Consider the following 16,442-nt stretch of genomic DNA (forward strand, 5'->3'; position numbering starts at 1 on the left):
ATTAGTTTACAAGATACAGGGTGTTTTCCACACCATGTTCTTAATTTATTTGAAAAATGCTTATTTTTAAAGGGCATTCTAGCGCACTTCTAAAACGGCTAAGAAGTTCAAAAAGTATTCATTGCATAGTAGAACTTACCAACTCTGACATAGCAGTGAGAAACTTTGATAAAGTCAATTAGTTTACGAGATACAGGGTGTTGTCCATACCGTGTTTTAAATTGCTTTGGAAAAATGCTAACTTTTAAAGGGCATTTAAAGATACTTGTGGATAGGCTAGAAGGTTTGAAAGGCATGCGTTATTTAGAGGAACTGTTGAGCTCTGACATGACGGTGAGAGACTTCAGAAAAAATCAAATAGTTTAGGAAATACAGGGCGTTTTACACATAATGTTTACAAATTTTTATAAAACACCCTTCTCATTGCTAACTGATGATGTAAAATAATTTGCCCGCTATACGCATACAATATTTTTGTTTTTATATTTTTCTATGCTGTTATCTTCCTGCTGCTGGTAAAAACAAGTAATTAATTTGTATCCAATAATAGAAGATAACCTTATTTCAAGATAAGTACGAATAAACTATCTAACTGGTTCAAATAAATAAAATTCCTGTCATAGTTATTTACTTGTCTTCATTGTCTTCGCTTATAATCAACAAATTGATAAGTTTAACAGTACATTAAAGAAAAAGCAAGAAATGATTACTGTTAACTGATAAGAAATGTATGTATGTATGAACGACTTTGAAACACATTTGTAAATATTATGATGAAATACTTTCCATAGGGCTCAATTTAGATCAATTAAAGTTAATCAGCGTCAGTGCGCTCACAATGAAAGAAAACAAGTGAATGCATCGCTTACACGTCGGCCAATATCAAATAACTTGTATAAGTTTATATGTATGTAGTTATTTGATAGTGTTTTACATGTTTAAACAAGTAAACATTTTGTTTCTCAACGTGCGTTCTCCGTTTGTGTCATGTGCGAAATTTTACTCTCAACACTGTCAGCACATTGGTAAGAAAACACAATTACACAATTTTAATTTAAATATAACTAAATTGTTTATTTAAGTAATTTTAGAAGATTATGTCTTACTCAACTTGTTACCAAACTGGTATTAACAGTATATTTATTAGATGTCAATCAAATATTTCAGCAGGGTCAACAAAACTGCTTTTTTGTTTGTTTTGGTAATACGTATTCTCGAATCTACCAAATTTGGTAATGGTATTATTACCGGAGCATGATTAAGTGATTAATAGCACGCCAAGGTTGTACCCGTTATGGAATTGTCAGAATTTAACAAATTAATCACGCAATTTTGTGCGTTTTTAGGTTTAGAACAAAATATTAACCAAAAATATTACATCTAAATGAATTACTTTAAGTATACCTACTTAGTGGTTAAGTATTCAAAGTGAAAATGTAAATGTTGTTAATACTGCTAATATTACTAATGCATTTCGGAGTTAATTTGAGTATTTATGAAGTGATAAGCGATAGCAGCACAATTGTCGGCGTCGTATGTCCATTTGCGTCTAAATGTGCGTCGATGGTCGTTTGGAAAATGATTCTAATTTATTTACCAGAGACATTATCTCGTCGATAACATCCGACGACCTTTTCGAGTCCGGTCGTTTCTTAACGCTCGGTTACGCAGCTTTGCGCAAATTATATAATAGCGCGCGACGGGGGCCGTTTTTATTTGGTTGGAGCAGTCCGCAGCTGGCAACCGGGTGCAGTGCGTCGCTGAAATCTATTGTGTTCGGTTTTGTTGACTTTTGCAGATTTTTTTGCCAAGATGGCCGCCACAGACGTAAGGGGACAGGTGTTGTCAGGGACGCAGATCGCAAAGTAAGTAACTGGATATGAAATAAAAGTGTTTTGGTTTAAATAAAGTAAAACTACAAATGATTCTAAACATTGAGGAAACCGTAATAGATTTACATTCTGGGATAGATTACTTGTAGATATTTACATTTTAGCCAATGTTATTAATGCAAATGGGTGTTGGTTTGTTTGTTTCTTTTTTTACGCAAAAATTATTGAACAGATTTGGATAAAACTTTACAATTTAATAGTATATTCATTAAAATAAAAGATAGGTTATTTTTTGTCGTAGAAATAGAGCTTGAAAAGTATAAAATTTAAGATAAAAGTTCTAACGGATATGCTTTTTTAGTTATAGTAATAGAAATTTAATCCAGGTGGCGCTAAAGTGCATTTTAGCATTACACATGTTTTAAACTAAAATGAAAAATCTTATTGACAGATTCGGCAGATAATAATTCCAAGAAATAAAGAAATAAATAGTTAGTTAGTCATTACAATTTACTTAAAAAGTGGCAAGCAAAAGCTAGTCTTTAATTAAACCGAAAAAATGTAAATATTTATCTTTTCACATGCTATGGTAATAAAAAAGTTCCTAAAGTATTACTTAAAAAGCTAAAACCACAAAAATTTTAATTGAATTTTAATTATTAGGGAAATGCGTGAGCAATTGGCCATAGACGTAGAAAAGATGAAGAAACTGCTTCCTGGTTTCCGTCCTGGTTTGGCCATTGTCCAGGTAGGCGGCCGCGAAGATTCCAACGTCTACATCCGCATGAAGATCAAAGCCGCGAGCGAGATCGGCATTGAAGCCCAACACGTTCAATTACCAAATACCACAACCGAGACGGAACTCCTCAGCAAACTGAAGAAACTCAATGAAGATCCCAATGTTCACGGAATCATTGTTCAAATGCCCCTTGATTCGGTCAACAAAATCGATTCCCATTTGATTACTGATACTGTGTCCCCGGATAAGGATGTTGACGGGTAAGCCTCACACAAAAACAAACATGAAATAGATCCCGATGACGTCTGCAAAGGTCACCGATTAAAAACAAGAGTAGTGTGACGTTTAACTTGATTATTATTATGCAACAATAGAGATAATAACATTTGTTTTTGTTTTTGTTTAGTTTGAACACAATCAATGAAGGACGCGTTGCTGTTGGTGACATGGGTGGTTTCCTGCCCTGCACCCCTAATGGCTGCATCGAGTTGGCGAAGCGTTCCGGAATTCCGCTTTCCGGTGCCGAGGCAGTTGTTTTAGGTCGCAGTAAAATCGTAGGCACGCCTGCTTCCGAGCTGTTGAAGTGGAACCATGCTACTGTTACTGTCTGTCACAGCAGGACGAAGGATATTGCTGCCAAGGTAAGCAAACATAACCTTTATGCTTCCATTAGAAGTAATAATTGTGTATTTTGGCGCTAGTGTCGCAAAGCGGACATTTTGGTAGTCGCCATTGGTCAACCGGAGTTTGTCAAGGGTGATTGGGTTAAACCAGGCGCAGTCGTCATTGATTGTGGCATTAATGCTATTCCAGGTATATAAACATTTATCAATACTTGACATAACCTAATAAAATTTGGATAACCTTTGATAACCTAAGTTTATTGCTGTAATTTTTAGATGCTACTAAAAAATCCGGACAAAGGCTGGTTGGTGATGTGGCTTATGCCGAGGCAGCGAAAAATGCTTCTTATATCACTCCAGTCCCGGGTGGTGTTGGTCCCATGACAGTCGCCATGTTAATGAAGAATACTGTACTATCCGCTGAACGCGCTTGCAAAAAACTTGTGGAAAACAAGTGGAATGTTCGTCTTTTAGATTTGAAGCTACAAAGACCAGTTCCTAGGTATAATTTAATGCGATATTATTGTGAATTTTAATGTTTTAATAAATGTATTTTGTTTGTTGACGTGATAACGTCTTTAACACGTTAAGGACGGCGTGTACCACCGGTGGTACACACGCGTCTGGTCTGTGGGACGGCGTGTACCACCGGTGGTACACGGCTCATTTGAAACGAGACTTATTCATTTTTGACTACACCACTGGTTAGGTTATATCTTCTCCTCGTTTCACCTATACAATCAGGGCCTTGCATCTTTGTCATCAAATGTGTGACTCAGATTACATATTATAATAAATAGTGACCGACAAAAGTTTCAGTTTTGGCTTCAAATTTGGTTTCGGCGAAAATTGGCTGAAACTTTTGGCAGAACCGAAACTCAGTGTTCGTGAATTATCGTGCGTCGTTCGGCTAACTCGCGGCTAAGTCATGGTGGTCACTTGCCATCTCAGTTTGCACATAGTTTCGGTCGGACTCTAAAGATAAAGGCATTCATTACAAAGAAAATAAATAAATGGCGACGCAACTGCAAAACAATCGCTTTTGATACAGCAATGCATAACCACCAGTGGCGCACAGCTGAATTAATTAGACGGAGTTGAAAATGCTCAAACGCCGCCCGAGCGACAGACACCCAAAACCGCGCCGTCCTCAACGTGTTAAAATCGTTTTAGTCGGGTGACATGTTCAGAAACTTGTGTCAACCTCACGAGGCCGATCGCTATAACGAGAGAGAGACGGACCGATCTCCCGTCTCATCTCGAGCGCTGCCAGTCTTTCCGTGAAACTTGTCACGCGGAATCCACACGAGCGGAGGCAGGCATAGCGTTCGAGTGAGTGGACCGATCTTCCGTCTCTCTCACTCTAGCGGCATACCAACGAATGGAGATTTTCTCGTGCGGTTAAGTTTTCGTTGAATGTTTAACAGTGAAACAAAATGTGAAGTGCAAGTGAAGTGTTACAACAATTGCAACAAAAAACTTATATCACCAATAAGACGTTATCACGTAAACATCTCGATCGTAAACCTACTTTACAAACAACCATTTTTTGTTTGTGTAGTGATATTGCAATCGCCAGAAGTCAAGAACCAAAGGACATCAGTCAATTGGCTGAGGAAATTGGTATCTACAAGAGCGAATTGTCGCAGTATGGCAATAAGAAAGCTAAGGTTTCATTAAGCATCATCGATCGATTGAAAAATGTCAAACCGGGGAAGTACATTGTTGTCGCAGGGTAAGATAACCTAAAAAAACTTGTTTTAAAACCTAATTTTTGTTATGTTTTGTTTAGTATCACTCCTACACCTCTCGGTGAAGGCAAATCCACAACATCTTTAGGTCTTACTCAAGCTCTCTGCGCGCACAAACATAAAAACACATTTGTCTGCCTCCGTCAACCCTCGCAAGGACCCACTTTTGGTATCAAAGGTGGCGCTGCAGGCGGTGGCTATTCCCAAGTCATCCCTATGGACGATTTCAACCTTCATCTCACCGGAGACATCCACGCTGTCTCCGCTGCGAATAATTTACTCGCCGCACAAATGGACGCACGTATCTTCCATGAAGCCACACAAACTGATGAAGCTCTCTACAACCGCCTGGTACCCAAGATAAAAGGTGTCCGTAAATTCTCAAACATTCAAATTCGTCGTCTCGAGCGTCTGGGTATCACTAAACGTGATCCCGATAGTCTAACACCTGAAGAATTCGGGAAATTCTCACGTTTAAACATTGATACTAATCAAATCGTCTGGAAACGTGTTATTGACTTGAATGACAGGTACCTGAGACAAGTCACGATTGGTCAAAGCCCCACAGAGAAGGGAATATCCAGAGAAACATCTTTTGCTATTTCTGTAGCCTCAGAAATCATGGCAATCTTAGCATTGGCTAAAGATATCAGTGATTTTAAAGAACGTTTGGCGAATATGGTTGTTGCTTTTGATAAAGCAGGTAAACCTGTGTTAGCTGATGATTTGGGTGTCACTGGTGCGTTGATGGTGTTGTTAAAGGACACTGTTGAACCCACTTTGATGCAGACCTTGGAAGGTACTCCTGTTTTGGTCCACGCTGGACCTTTTGCTAATATCGCGCATGGATGTTTAATCAACAATTCGTTAGTAAGTAGCTATCTCTTTTAGTTTAAGAGATATGAATTTTGAAAATCGTCGAAAAAGTATCAAGCACTCCCCTTGGCAATTTTTTTTCTTAAGACTTAAAATTTCATCTCTCAGATTTCCACTTTTAAATAGCCTATCTGATAGAGATTGGTCTGTAGATTAAAACGCTGCGATCAGATCTTTTACCTATTCTTTTAGTTTACGAGATATTCGCGATTGAATAAAAATGGGCAAAATTGCAAAATGTCACTTTTTAGCACTTTCTTTAGTCGCGTTTTCGACCTTTTACTGTGGTGGAAATAATTATTGTATATTTTATCTGATTGAGAATCTTCCAATCTTTCATAATCAACAATTCGTTGGTATTATCTCTTTTAGTTTAAGAGATATGAATTTTGAAAATCGTCAAAAAAGTATCGAGCACCCCTCTTGGCAATTTTTTTTCTTAAGATTGAAAAATTTCATCTCACAGATTTCCGTTTTAACTATTCTTATCTGATAGAGATTGGTCCGTGTGATTAAAACGTGCTGCAATCAGATCTTAATTATCTCTTTAGTTTATGAGATACCGCGATTGAATAAAATGGGCAAAAAATTGCAAAATGTCACTTACACTTTTAGTCGCGTTTTTCGACCTTTACTGTAGGAAATATAATTATTTTATAATTTTGTCTGATAGAATCTCCAATCTTTCATAATCAATACCCGTTAGTAGCTACTTTTTAGTTTAAGTGAGATAGCGAATTTCTTGAAAATCGTCGAAAAGTATCAAGACCCCTGGAAATTTTTTTCTAAGACTTAAAATTTCATCTCTCAGATTTCCACTTTTAAATAGCCTATCTGATAGAGATTGGTCTGTAGATTAAGACGCTGCGATCAGATCTTAATTATCTCTTTTAGTTTACGAGATATTCGCGATTGAATAAAATGGGCAAAAATTGCAAAATGTCACTTTTAGCACTTTTAGTCGCGTTTTTCGACCTTTCACCGTGGTGGAAATATAATTATTGTATATATTTTGTCTGATTGAGAATCTTTCAACTTTCATAATCAATAATTCGTTGGTAGCCATTCTTTTTTAGCGAGATGAATTTTGAAAATCGTCGAAAAAAAGTATCGCTAACCCCTTGGCAATTTTTTCTTAAGACTTAAAATTTCATCTCTCAGATTTCCACTTTAAATAGCCTATCTGATAGAGATTGGTCTGTAGATTAAGACGCTGCGATCAGATCTTTTTACCATTCTTTTAGTTTACGATATTCGCGATTGAATAAAATGGGCAAAAAATTGCAAAATGTCACTTTTAGCACTTTTAGTCGCGTTTTTCGACCCTTAACTGTAAGAAATATATATATTTTAAATTTTTACGCCATTTTATAGTTTAAGAGACGCTCTACACAATACATGCCATTTTAATGCGCTAAACATTCTGGAAGTGCTTTAAAATGCCCTTCAAACATCGGCTTTTTTGGAAATTTTGAAAATATGCTGTGGAAAACACCCTGTATCTTGCAAACTATTACACTTTCTCCTAGTTTTTCACGGCCATTTTATAGTTTGGCAGACGCGCTCTACACAATCATCCCATTTTAGTCCGCTAAACATTCTGGAAGTGCCCTAAAAATGCCTCTTCAAACATCGGTTTTTTGAAATTTTGAAAAACATGCTGTGGAAAAACACCCTGTATCTCGCAAACTATTACATCTTTTCCTAAAGTGCCATCACATTTTATATTTATGATGCCTATTAATAATACATCCTTATTTTAGTTCAAGTTAAATATTTAAAGTGCCTGAAATGCCCTTCAAAACATCGGCCTTTTTGAAATTTTTGAAAACATGCTGTGGAAAACACCCTCTGTATCTCGCAAACTAATACACTTTTTTTGAGTTTTCACCGCCATTTTATAGTTTAAGAGACGCTCTACACAATGCATGCCATTTTAATGTGCTAAATATTCTTGGAAGTGCCCTAAAATGCCCATCAAACATCGGCTTTTTTGAAATTTTGAAAACATGCTGTGAAAACACTCCTGTATCTCGCAAACTATTACACTTTTTCCGAGTTTTCACCGCCATTTTAGGCTCTAAGAGACGTTTCTATTAAATGCATGCCATTTTAACTGGCTAAACATTCTGGAAGTGCCCAAATGCCCTTCAAAAATTCATTGTTATTTTTACGTTTTAATTTTGGGTCGTGAAGCAGGGACAAATTTTATTTTCAACACTTTTTATTCTGCAAAAACTTGAAATAATTTATACATTTTTGTCTGAAGAACAGGGTCGAACTTTTTAAGGTAAAATATTTTGGCCGAAGAACAGGGCCGAACTTTTTGTATTAAAATTTTTGGGTCGAAGAACAGGGCCGAACTTTTCAGTTAAAATTTTTTCGGCCGAAGAACAGGGCCGAACTTTTTAAGTTAAAATTTTTTGGCCGCAATTAAAAACTTTAAACGCTAATAACTCGAGAACTAAAAGGGCTAGAACAAATCGGACTTCAGGCCCTTAATCCTTAAAGGGTTCTTTACAGGATAGCGTGTTTAGTTTGATTTTTTCAAAAATCAAAAAACCTATAAGAGGTACCTCTTTGCACTTTTTCAGTTTTGAGGCGAAATAAAAGGGCTGTTTTTAATAGCCTATCTTGTAGAGAATCCTTCAAGGGTCAAGAATCTGCCGTCCTTTCCCTTCTAGCCCTTTTAGTTCAGGAGTTATTAGCGTTTAAAATTTTATTTTGATTTCGCAGGAAAAAGTGATCTTCGGCCAAAAAATTTTAACTTAAAAAGTTCGGCCCTGTTCTTCGTCCGAAAAAATTTTAACTGAAAAGTTCGGCCCTGTTCTTCGACCCAAAAATTTTAATACAAAAAGTTCGGCCCTGTTCTTCGGCCAAAATATTTTACCTTAAAAAGTTCGACCCTGTTCTTCAGACAAAAATGTATAAATTATTTCAAGTTTTGCGGAATAAAGAATGTTGAAATAAAAATTTGTCCCTGCTTCACGACCCAAAAATTTAAAAAAACGTAAAAAAATAACCATTTTTGAAGGGCATTTTAGGGTACTTCCAGAATGTTTAGCGGATTAAAATGGCATGCATTGTGTAGAGCGTCTCTTAAACTATAAAATGGCGATGAAAAACTCGGAAAAAGTGTAATAGTTTGCGAGATACAGGGTGGTTTCCACAGCATGTTTTCAAATTTTCCAAAAAAAGCCGATGTTTTAAGGGCATTTTAGGGCATTTCCAGAATGTTTAGCGCATTAAAATGGCATGTATTGTGTAGAGCGTCTCTTAAACTATAAAATGGCGGTGAAAAACTCAAGAAGAGTGTATTAGTTTGCGAGATACAGGGTGTTTTCCACCGCATGTTTTCAAAATTTCCAAAAAAAGGCGATGTTTGAAGGGCATTTTAGGGCACTTCCAGAATGTTTAGCGCATTAAAATGGCATGTATTGTGTAGAGCGTCTCTTAAACTATAAAATGGCGGTGAAAAACTCAAAAAAATGTATTAGTTTGCGAGATACAGGGTGTTTTCCACAGCATGTTTTCAAAATTTCCAAAAAAGGCCGATGTTTGAAGGGCATTTTAGGGCACTTCCAGAATGTTTAGCGGACTAAAATGGCATGTATTGTGTAGAGCGTCTCTTAAACTATAAAATGGCGTTGAAAAACTCAAAAAAAGTGTATTAGTTTGCGAGATACAGGGTGTTTTCCACAGCATGTTTTCAAAATTTCCAAAAAAGGCCGATGTGTGAAGGGCATTTTAGGGCACTTCCAGAATGTTTAGCGCATTTAAATGGCATGTATTGTGTAGAGCGTCTCTTAAACTATAAAATGGCGGTGAAAAACTCAAGAAAAGTGTATTAGTTTGCGAGATACAGGGTGTTTTCCACAGCATGTTTTCAAATTTTTCAAAAAGGGCGTTGTTTGAAGGGCATTTTAGGGCACTTCCAGAATGTTTAGCGGATTAAAATAGCGTGCATTGTGTAGAGCATCTCTTGAACTATAAATTGGCGGTGAAAAACTCAAAAAAAAAACAGAATGGTTGTTTGTAAAGTAGGTTTACGATCGAGATGTTTACGTGATAACGTCTTATTGGTGATATAAGTTTCTTCTGTTGCAATTGTTGTAACACTTCACTTGCACTTCACATTTTGTTTCACTGTTAAACATTCAACGAAAACTTAACCGCACGAGAAAATCTCCATTCGTTTGTATGCCGCTAGAGTGAGAGAGACGGAAGATCGGTCCACTCACTCGAAGGCTATGCCTGCCTCCGCTCGTGTGGATTCCGCGTGACAAGTTTCACGGAATGACTGGCAGCGCTCGAGATGAGACGGGAGATCGGTCCGTCTCTCTCTCGTTATAGCGATCGGCCTCGTGAGGCCTCGTGACACAAGTTTCTGAACATGTCACCCGACTAAAACGATTTTAAAGACGTTATCACGTCAAAATCGCGTGCATCGCCCAAAAAATACAAACATTTCACGATAAAGGGTGAGAAAATCACCCATTTATGCAAATTTTCGCGGGTTGTAGGTCGAATTCATATTCGAATTAATTAAAAAACAAAATGTACTCGCCGGAATAATCCGGGTTAAACCTACATCGTCGCGCCATCTGAGGACGCGTTACGGTACCTCGAAAAATAAAGAGTGTTTTTTAAATAGTGTGGCGTCTTAAATGGTAGCGGCCGTGTGACACACGTACACGAAAGTGTGCATGCACCACCCAAGCGTACACAACAGAAGAAACTCCTCGCAGCGAACTGGTGTGTACTCAGTTTTCCACAAGACGGGTACCCTACTTCCGAGGGTGTGTTAACAGCTGTTTGCATACACAGCAGATGGCGTTTTTACCAACAAAACTAAAGCTATATGTACACTTACATTCTAATTTAAAATTTTATTATGAGTTATATTACCAAATGGAGCATAAATAAACTCAGAAATATAATGTTATAACATGATTGTTATAGTTGCAATGAATATATATATTGATATTCATATATAAATATAAAAAAATATATAAAGTCACTTGGTATATAAACTTTCCAGCTGTTCTGTTGACCTCAAATGCCATAAACTTCAGTTCAGATCACACCGATGTTTGCGGTTTATGAATTTCATGTCTATGAGAGCCGAAACTCCGTGCAGTCGTTAATCAAGAACAGTTATTCGATGTTCGTATCGCCGCAGCCGCCGATTGCCACGAAGTGTGCTGCGACGAACGTCTGATCCAACGTTATCTTCGCGAACGCAGCAGTTGCCCCACTCGTCGCCGTTGAACCCGCGCCGATATTTGCGTTATCAATCAGCGAGTGGAGGCAATTATGTAAAGTAAACAACGACAAACTCAACGACGCCAGCAGCAGTCACGTTTCCACGCCGCTATCACCCCACGCCGCCTCGTCAATTCAACGCATAAAAACGGTAAGACAGCCATCGTTATTCATCAATTGTCTTTCAAGTGCTCAGGAGCTCATATCGATATTGTTCCATTCCATTGTGTAATTAAAAACGGTGCTTAAAATGTTGTGCATAGTCACTCCAATTCTAAAGTACATCACATCACCTAGCGCGCTCATGATGGACGACCGGCATGCATACGAAAAACTCTCGATTCGGGATTCAGCAAGGTCTTCCAAAAAGTACGGATCTACCAGCAATCGCAACAATACACGAAATGAGTCCTACATCAAACACTTTGTAACCAAAGCAGATACTTTACAAGGCATAGCGCTCAAATATGGAGTTACTGTAAGTAGTGTTTTAAAGCACATTCAAAAGATGTAAAAATGCAATTGTAGATGGAACAAATACGACGTGCAAATCGTTTGTTTGCAAGCGATAGCTTATTTCTTCGCGAACACCTGCTGATACCAGTCACTGAAACGACATCGACCACGGATATTACGATTGTTTCGCCAGCGTCTTCTTCACATGAGCATGATAGTGAACTGGGTGCAAACTCGCGTGTTACTTCGCCGAGTTACGACGAGGATGAAGACGTGAATGATTTTCTCGGAAAGATTGATGCCGCCATTGCGAGCACGAAAGCGGACGTAAAGAAGATTCACAAGAAGAGTGAGTTTGTGGACGTCGAAGGCACCGAGAGGCGGAAACCGGCCGTGAGTCGAATGCGGCAGATGGTGAACAACAACGGCACTGCTGATGTGGTGAAAATGCCGCAAACTGTCGTAATGACACAGGGGAATAAAATCAAAACTTCCATGCAAAGGTAACCATCAAAAAGAATCAATTTTACATTCGTGGTATTCATTTTTTTTCGTTATTCTAGGTTTCAACAACAGCAAGACGAGTTGTTTGAATTGTAGCAGAAGGCCACGATCGTGTACGTGAATCGCTCCCGAGGAGTCCGTGTTTGATAGCATTACCAATTTCTTGTCATTCTCACATCACTATAAGTGTCAGCACGGAAGCGCAGATAAGCGCGAAAGAACCAAAGGCTATAATGTCATTGAATCGTAGGTAGGAGTTGCAATACATTCGCTCGAAATTCGTCCCCTAGAGAGAGTTTAGACAATAACAAGACGCATTCGTCTTCCGCAAACGATGGAAGTCGCTTTGCTCTTGACGTAGCCAACAAGCACAATTACTTATTATCGCACTGATTGTATAAATTAGAAAAGAAACTACAGCTTTACCACACAACACAATATTCCAACGAAAAACCTAGGCAAATTAAACAATGCCAGCATTGGCAACAAGCTAATCTCCGAGTGCAAATATTTAAGCGCGGGGAAAACGCGTAGATAGTAAGAATAAACTAGTGTACAGGTGAAGGATTGCGTGTGAATAGCGTGTACATAATGTATATATTTGTGTAAGACCAAACTGGGAGTGACTATTTCACATTGGTTTAAATCCAGCTAAATGTCGTTAAAGGCCCGAAGAGTATACAAATTTAATTTGAACATCGATGTCAACGAGATCATTGTTGCACGGACTGGACTTTGAGCGTAGAATGACGCATGACGAGCGTTAAAATCGTGACTGAGTGTAAAAGCTTAAGCGAAAATTAATACTAATCAAATGCGACGAGGCGCTAAGTACTCAACTTCAGACAACCAGCGGAAATAGTGCATCTTATTGTTGACTGCAACCACACATAGGCAGATACAGCAAAAAGAACTTTCCAATTCACACAATTTGATTTTTCTCGCTATTGCCCATGAGTAATGCCAGTTAAACAGGCCGAATGTAAAGTTCACGGCTTTCATAACGGACTTTCTTATGCTGCAATAACTGAATATTCGAAATAATACTCGAGTGTCATGGGTCGCAATAAAATTTACGTAACTCGCTGTGATTAGCTCTCGCAACATTTCAGTTAACTTATTGCTAAACCAGAATTAGAATTATAACGCATTGAAATTATTGTTTACAACATTAACAATCATACACTTAACGCTAAGTCTAAAATAATTTGTAATTGGAATTTGTAAACTTGAGTGGAACTTGAGCGATTTCAATTACTTTGATGACGTGTTTCGATGATATAACAAGCACGTCTGTCTGATAACGATGAAACGATGTGCAATGCTATTTGTGACATATCTATAAATTTATTTAAAACAACAATAGTGGAGAATTTGAGATGTGTTGAATGATAAGCTTGGTGTTTGTTAATAAGTAATAAGTTTTTGTTGATTTTTTAATCTCTAAACCAAATGAAATGTACGTATATCCAAAACATAAATTTGCACCGAACAAAGACAACTTGTAAGGTATGATTGGTGGCTTAGATTTAAGAAATGAGAAAATTTGATGAAAATTTCCGTAAGTGTCTAAATTCCTCTCAGCTGAGCTGCGACGGAAGCAAATGTCTCTCGTAATCAGATTTCAAGTTTCAATTTAACGCGCATTCATTGAAATGTGAAACTTTAATTACCTAACTCAACTATGCTATAAATTATACATATTATATTATTATATGAATTATATTTTATAAAATAACTGTTAAAAATTGCGTTTGTTAGTCGATTGCAATTTGCTTGCTGACCAATTGTCGAATGTGCTCCTCATTGCGCAAGATGTTGAATTTTATTGTGGCGATCTCCTCGCGCTCGTGTTTTATACTCTCTTCCAGATTGCGCAGTTGCTGCAGTAATGGCTGATTACTTTCGTTGTTTACACTGGAATCAGGGAATCGGAATATTTTTCATTCATGACTTAATATTTACCGTTGAGTCAGTGTTTGCATGCGAGGTGTTAAGTCGTTGTGTCAATAAGATAAAACAATTTGTAATGGATAGGAAAAATTATGCCACTGACCGTTTTGTTTGGTGATTTCGGTTGTGTACTGTCGCTTCATGTTCAACCAAGTTTCCAGCTCTGAATGCATCGCCTCGACATCTTCATGGAGATAACTCGCTAGTTTTCCCAATGGATTTGCAGTTTTGGTTAATGCTTGAATCGAGGCACGCAATGCAGTTATTTCCTTAGTTGTGGCATCTTTACTTCTGGATCCTAAACGTTCAACAAAACGTTGTTTTTGTGTGTTGCATCGTGTTTACTTTACCTTCATGTTCCCATTCCAGTTGTGCTTTTTCTCCCTGGCCGCCATCTTGCATTTGCTCCAAAATCTGCTCAACAAGATGACCCTTATCGGCTGGTATATCTAGATTCAAACTCTTCTCGGTGAAGTTGCTTTCAACGGTGTTTTCTTCAGGCATAGATTGAATTACAACCGTGTCGTCTTCATCTTCGTCCGGATTTGTGTCCTTTGCATCAAAGTTTTCGACAATTACGTTGATTTTCCCTAAAGGTACAATTTCCTTCATTGGAATTGAGGATTCAGGTCGCAGGCGAGGTGCACCAGGTCGTGCACTGCTTGGACGTACGCTTGGTGGCCTCAACATGGAACTTTTGGTCTAACTATGAACAATAAATTAAATTAAATAATCGATTATTACTTTTTTATCTTTATTACATGGTGTTGTTCGCTTAATTTCCGTTTCTTCCGTTTCTCCGAGTGTTGCCAATTCAGAATTAGTATCTTCTTTGTTTCTTGAAATACTTGATTGTTCTCTGTGTTCTTTGTTTGCATTCTTCATAGAAAAATCTCGAATCGCCATGACGGGTTTGCTTTCAGGTGCTTTTTGCACCTCCGGTTTTGATTCTGGTTTTGCTTCGATTTTTATTTGGGCAGAAGGTGCACGTTGGTCAGAACTTCCACTTCTAGGTCGTGCAGATTTAGGACGTGCAGATGGTTGTCTAATGGGCGGCATTTCCTCTACAGCACGTCCTATATTATCATCAACTGGTTTTGATTTCGGCAAAACACTTGAGTCAACTACATCTTTACTTAATTCACTTTCTTGATAACTTGGAGGTTTATCTACAACTTCTTCTAAATCGTCATTGAGGACTTGGGGTTTCCATGAATCATCACGTGGACTAACACCAGTTTCATCCTGCTTTGGTTTTTCCAAAATTTCTTGTGGTTCAGTAAATTCAACTTCAACTTCTGCTTTGTTTTTAGGTGAATCTTCTTTTTCTTTTGCTTTGTCCCTCGGAGATGTAATACTTGTAGTTTTTGGTGTTGAAGTGTCTTCAACTGTCGGTGATATCTTTTCTTTCGTGTTTGATTTTGAAACATTGTTCTTCAAAGTTTTGTTTAATTTAATATCTGTACTCACAACAGAGGTTCTAGATGATGTTTTCTCGGTTTTGCCCAGTTTCGAAGGCTTTTTCTTTGAATCTGTTTTACTTTTTGATGTTAGAGAATCTTTTATTTTAGGCGATGCGTCATCACTGCCTTTTCTTGTTACTTTCTTTTCAATTTTCTTACGATTTGAATCTAGTTTCTCGTTAGCTTTCGTAACACTAGTCTTTGAAGTAGTTTTCTTCAAATTGGAGCCATCCCTGGAACTTTCCAGCGCTTCGTTGGGTTTCTTTGCATCTTTTGATGACTTTTTTAAGTTTTTTACGTAGTCCTTGGTATCGACCTTGTCGTCAATAAGTTTTGCAATTGTTTGAAGCAATCGATTTGTTTCACCAGCGTCTAAACCGGCGATAATCTTGCTTGATTTAACTTGAAGATCTTTTCCGCTTAAACTCTCTACATGGGACGATTAAAGTTGTAAATAATTACTTAATAACAATTAATTATTTAGATACTTACTGACTGCAGCGATCAACTTGTTTAAAAACGCAATTTTTGCATCACGGTCTTTGACGTTATCAGAGTTGAGTTCGGCGTCGGTGTAGAGTCCTTTAAGAAAACCATTGCGAACTGTTGCAACAATGATGTCGTGCAGGAAACGAAATGGTGGCTTTCTCAGGAGTTTCTCGGTTAATTGTGGTTTGGTGACATGCTTACCCAGAAGTTTTTGCGTGCTTTGTATAACTTCTGAACTTACTTCATCCGCCATATCTTTAAACACACACAATGAATAAAAGTTGAAAAAAAATGGTACGAATTTTCGACTAGATTGATAACATAAATGTCAGATAATTGTTAACTCAAGTCAATGTTTGTAGAGCTGTACAGAATTTGTAGACGTGGTTTCAATGAGAATACAATTCTATGATTGTTTACATTTGTTGGCAAATTGTCATGGCAACACAAAACTATACAAACAACAGGTATACATTTAATAAATGGCTGAT

At 37.6% G+C, this 16,442-nt stretch overlaps 3 protein-coding genes across 5 annotated transcripts; 2 read left to right on the forward strand and 1 right to left on the reverse strand.

The window, feature by feature from the left end:
- The first annotated feature begins 1,696 nt into the window (after positions 1 to 1,696).
- pug (pug C-1-tetrahydrofolate synthase, cytoplasmic) lies at positions 1,697 to 5,836 on the forward strand. Its single transcript, XM_065310558.1, has 7 exons — positions 1,697 to 1,865; positions 2,496 to 2,831; positions 2,978 to 3,212; positions 3,273 to 3,384; positions 3,471 to 3,696; positions 4,756 to 4,929; positions 4,987 to 5,836. Exons 1-7 carry the CDS (start codon positions 1,813 to 1,815, stop codon positions 5,834 to 5,836), a joined length of 1,986 nt encoding a protein of 661 aa, XP_065166630.1. The 5' UTR covers positions 1,697 to 1,812.
- A 5,035-nt stretch (positions 5,837 to 10,871) lies between these two features.
- LOC135799640 (lysM and putative peptidoglycan-binding domain-containing protein 2-like) lies at positions 10,872 to 13,797 on the forward strand. Of its 3 annotated transcripts, none has more exons than XM_065312824.1 (4): positions 10,872 to 11,237; positions 11,384 to 11,564; positions 11,615 to 12,045; positions 12,106 to 13,797. In XM_065312824.1, exons 2-4 carry the CDS (start codon positions 11,391 to 11,393, stop codon positions 12,140 to 12,142), a joined length of 642 nt encoding a protein of 213 aa, XP_065168896.1. In that variant the 5' UTR covers positions 10,872 to 11,237; positions 11,384 to 11,390; the 3' UTR covers positions 12,143 to 13,797. The 3 variants fall into 3 exon arrangements, with proteins under 3 accessions (XP_065168896.1, XP_065168895.1, XP_065168894.1); XM_065312823.1 differs by having other exon boundaries at positions 10,873 to 11,237; positions 11,350 to 11,564; XM_065312822.1 differs by lacking the exon at positions 10,872 to 11,237 and having other exon boundaries at positions 11,254 to 11,564.
- Positions 13,693 to 16,397, reverse strand: IFT54 (intraflagellar transport 54). Its single transcript, XM_065310559.1, has 5 exons — positions 15,955 to 16,397; positions 14,744 to 15,891; positions 14,350 to 14,701; positions 14,099 to 14,297; positions 13,693 to 13,963 (listed from the first exon to the last, which is right to left on the reverse strand). Exons 1-5 carry the CDS (start codon positions 16,202 to 16,204, stop codon positions 13,804 to 13,806), a joined length of 2,109 nt encoding a protein of 702 aa, XP_065166631.1. The 5' UTR covers positions 16,205 to 16,397; the 3' UTR covers positions 13,693 to 13,803.
- Between the last annotated feature and the right edge of the window lie 45 nt (positions 16,398 to 16,442).

The sequence above is a fragment of the Atheta coriaria genome, unplaced genomic scaffold (genome assembly GCF_025399875.1).
Source record: "Atheta coriaria isolate IRGN ID8LTWV9N9 unplaced genomic scaffold, Caltech_Dcor_3.1 hic_scaffold_9_pilon, whole genome shotgun sequence".
Classification (NCBI taxonomy): Eukaryota; Metazoa; Arthropoda; class Insecta; order Coleoptera; family Staphylinidae; genus Dalotia; species Dalotia coriaria.

Excerpts from the sequence above, each read along its gene's own strand:
- IFT54 (XM_065310559.1), bottom strand. The coding sequence starts at position 16,204 with ATGGCGGATGAAGTAAGTTCAGAAGTTATACAAAGCACGCAAAAACTT. Across the intron at positions 14,298-14,349 it reads ACTGGAATGGGAACATGAAG|GATCCAGAAGTAAAGATGCC; the intron begins GTAAAGTAAACA and ends TTGAACGTTTAG. Across the intron at positions 13,964-14,098 it reads ATCACCAAACAAAACGGTCA|TGTAAACAACGAAAGTAATC; the intron begins GTGGCATAATTT and ends CCCTGATTCCAG.
- LOC135799640 (XM_065312822.1), top strand. The coding sequence starts at position 11,337 with ATGTTGTGCATAGTCACTCCAATTCTAAAGTACATCACATCACCTAGC. Across the intron at positions 11,565-11,614 it reads CGCTCAAATATGGAGTTACT|ATGGAACAAATACGACGTGC; the intron begins GTAAGTAGTGTT and ends ATGCAATTGTAG. Across the intron at positions 12,046-12,105 it reads ATCAAAACTTCCATGCAAAG|GTTTCAACAACAGCAAGACG; the intron begins GTAACCATCAAA and ends TCGTTATTCTAG.
- pug (XM_065310558.1), top strand. The coding sequence starts at position 1,813 with ATGGCCGCCACAGACGTAAGGGGACAGGTGTTGTCAGGGACGCAGATC. Across the intron at positions 1,866-2,495 it reads TCAGGGACGCAGATCGCAAA|GGAAATGCGTGAGCAATTGG; the intron begins GTAAGTAACTGG and ends TTTAATTATTAG. Across the intron at positions 3,213-3,272 it reads CGAAGGATATTGCTGCCAAG|TGTCGCAAAGCGGACATTTT; the intron begins GTAAGCAAACAT and ends TTTTGGCGCTAG.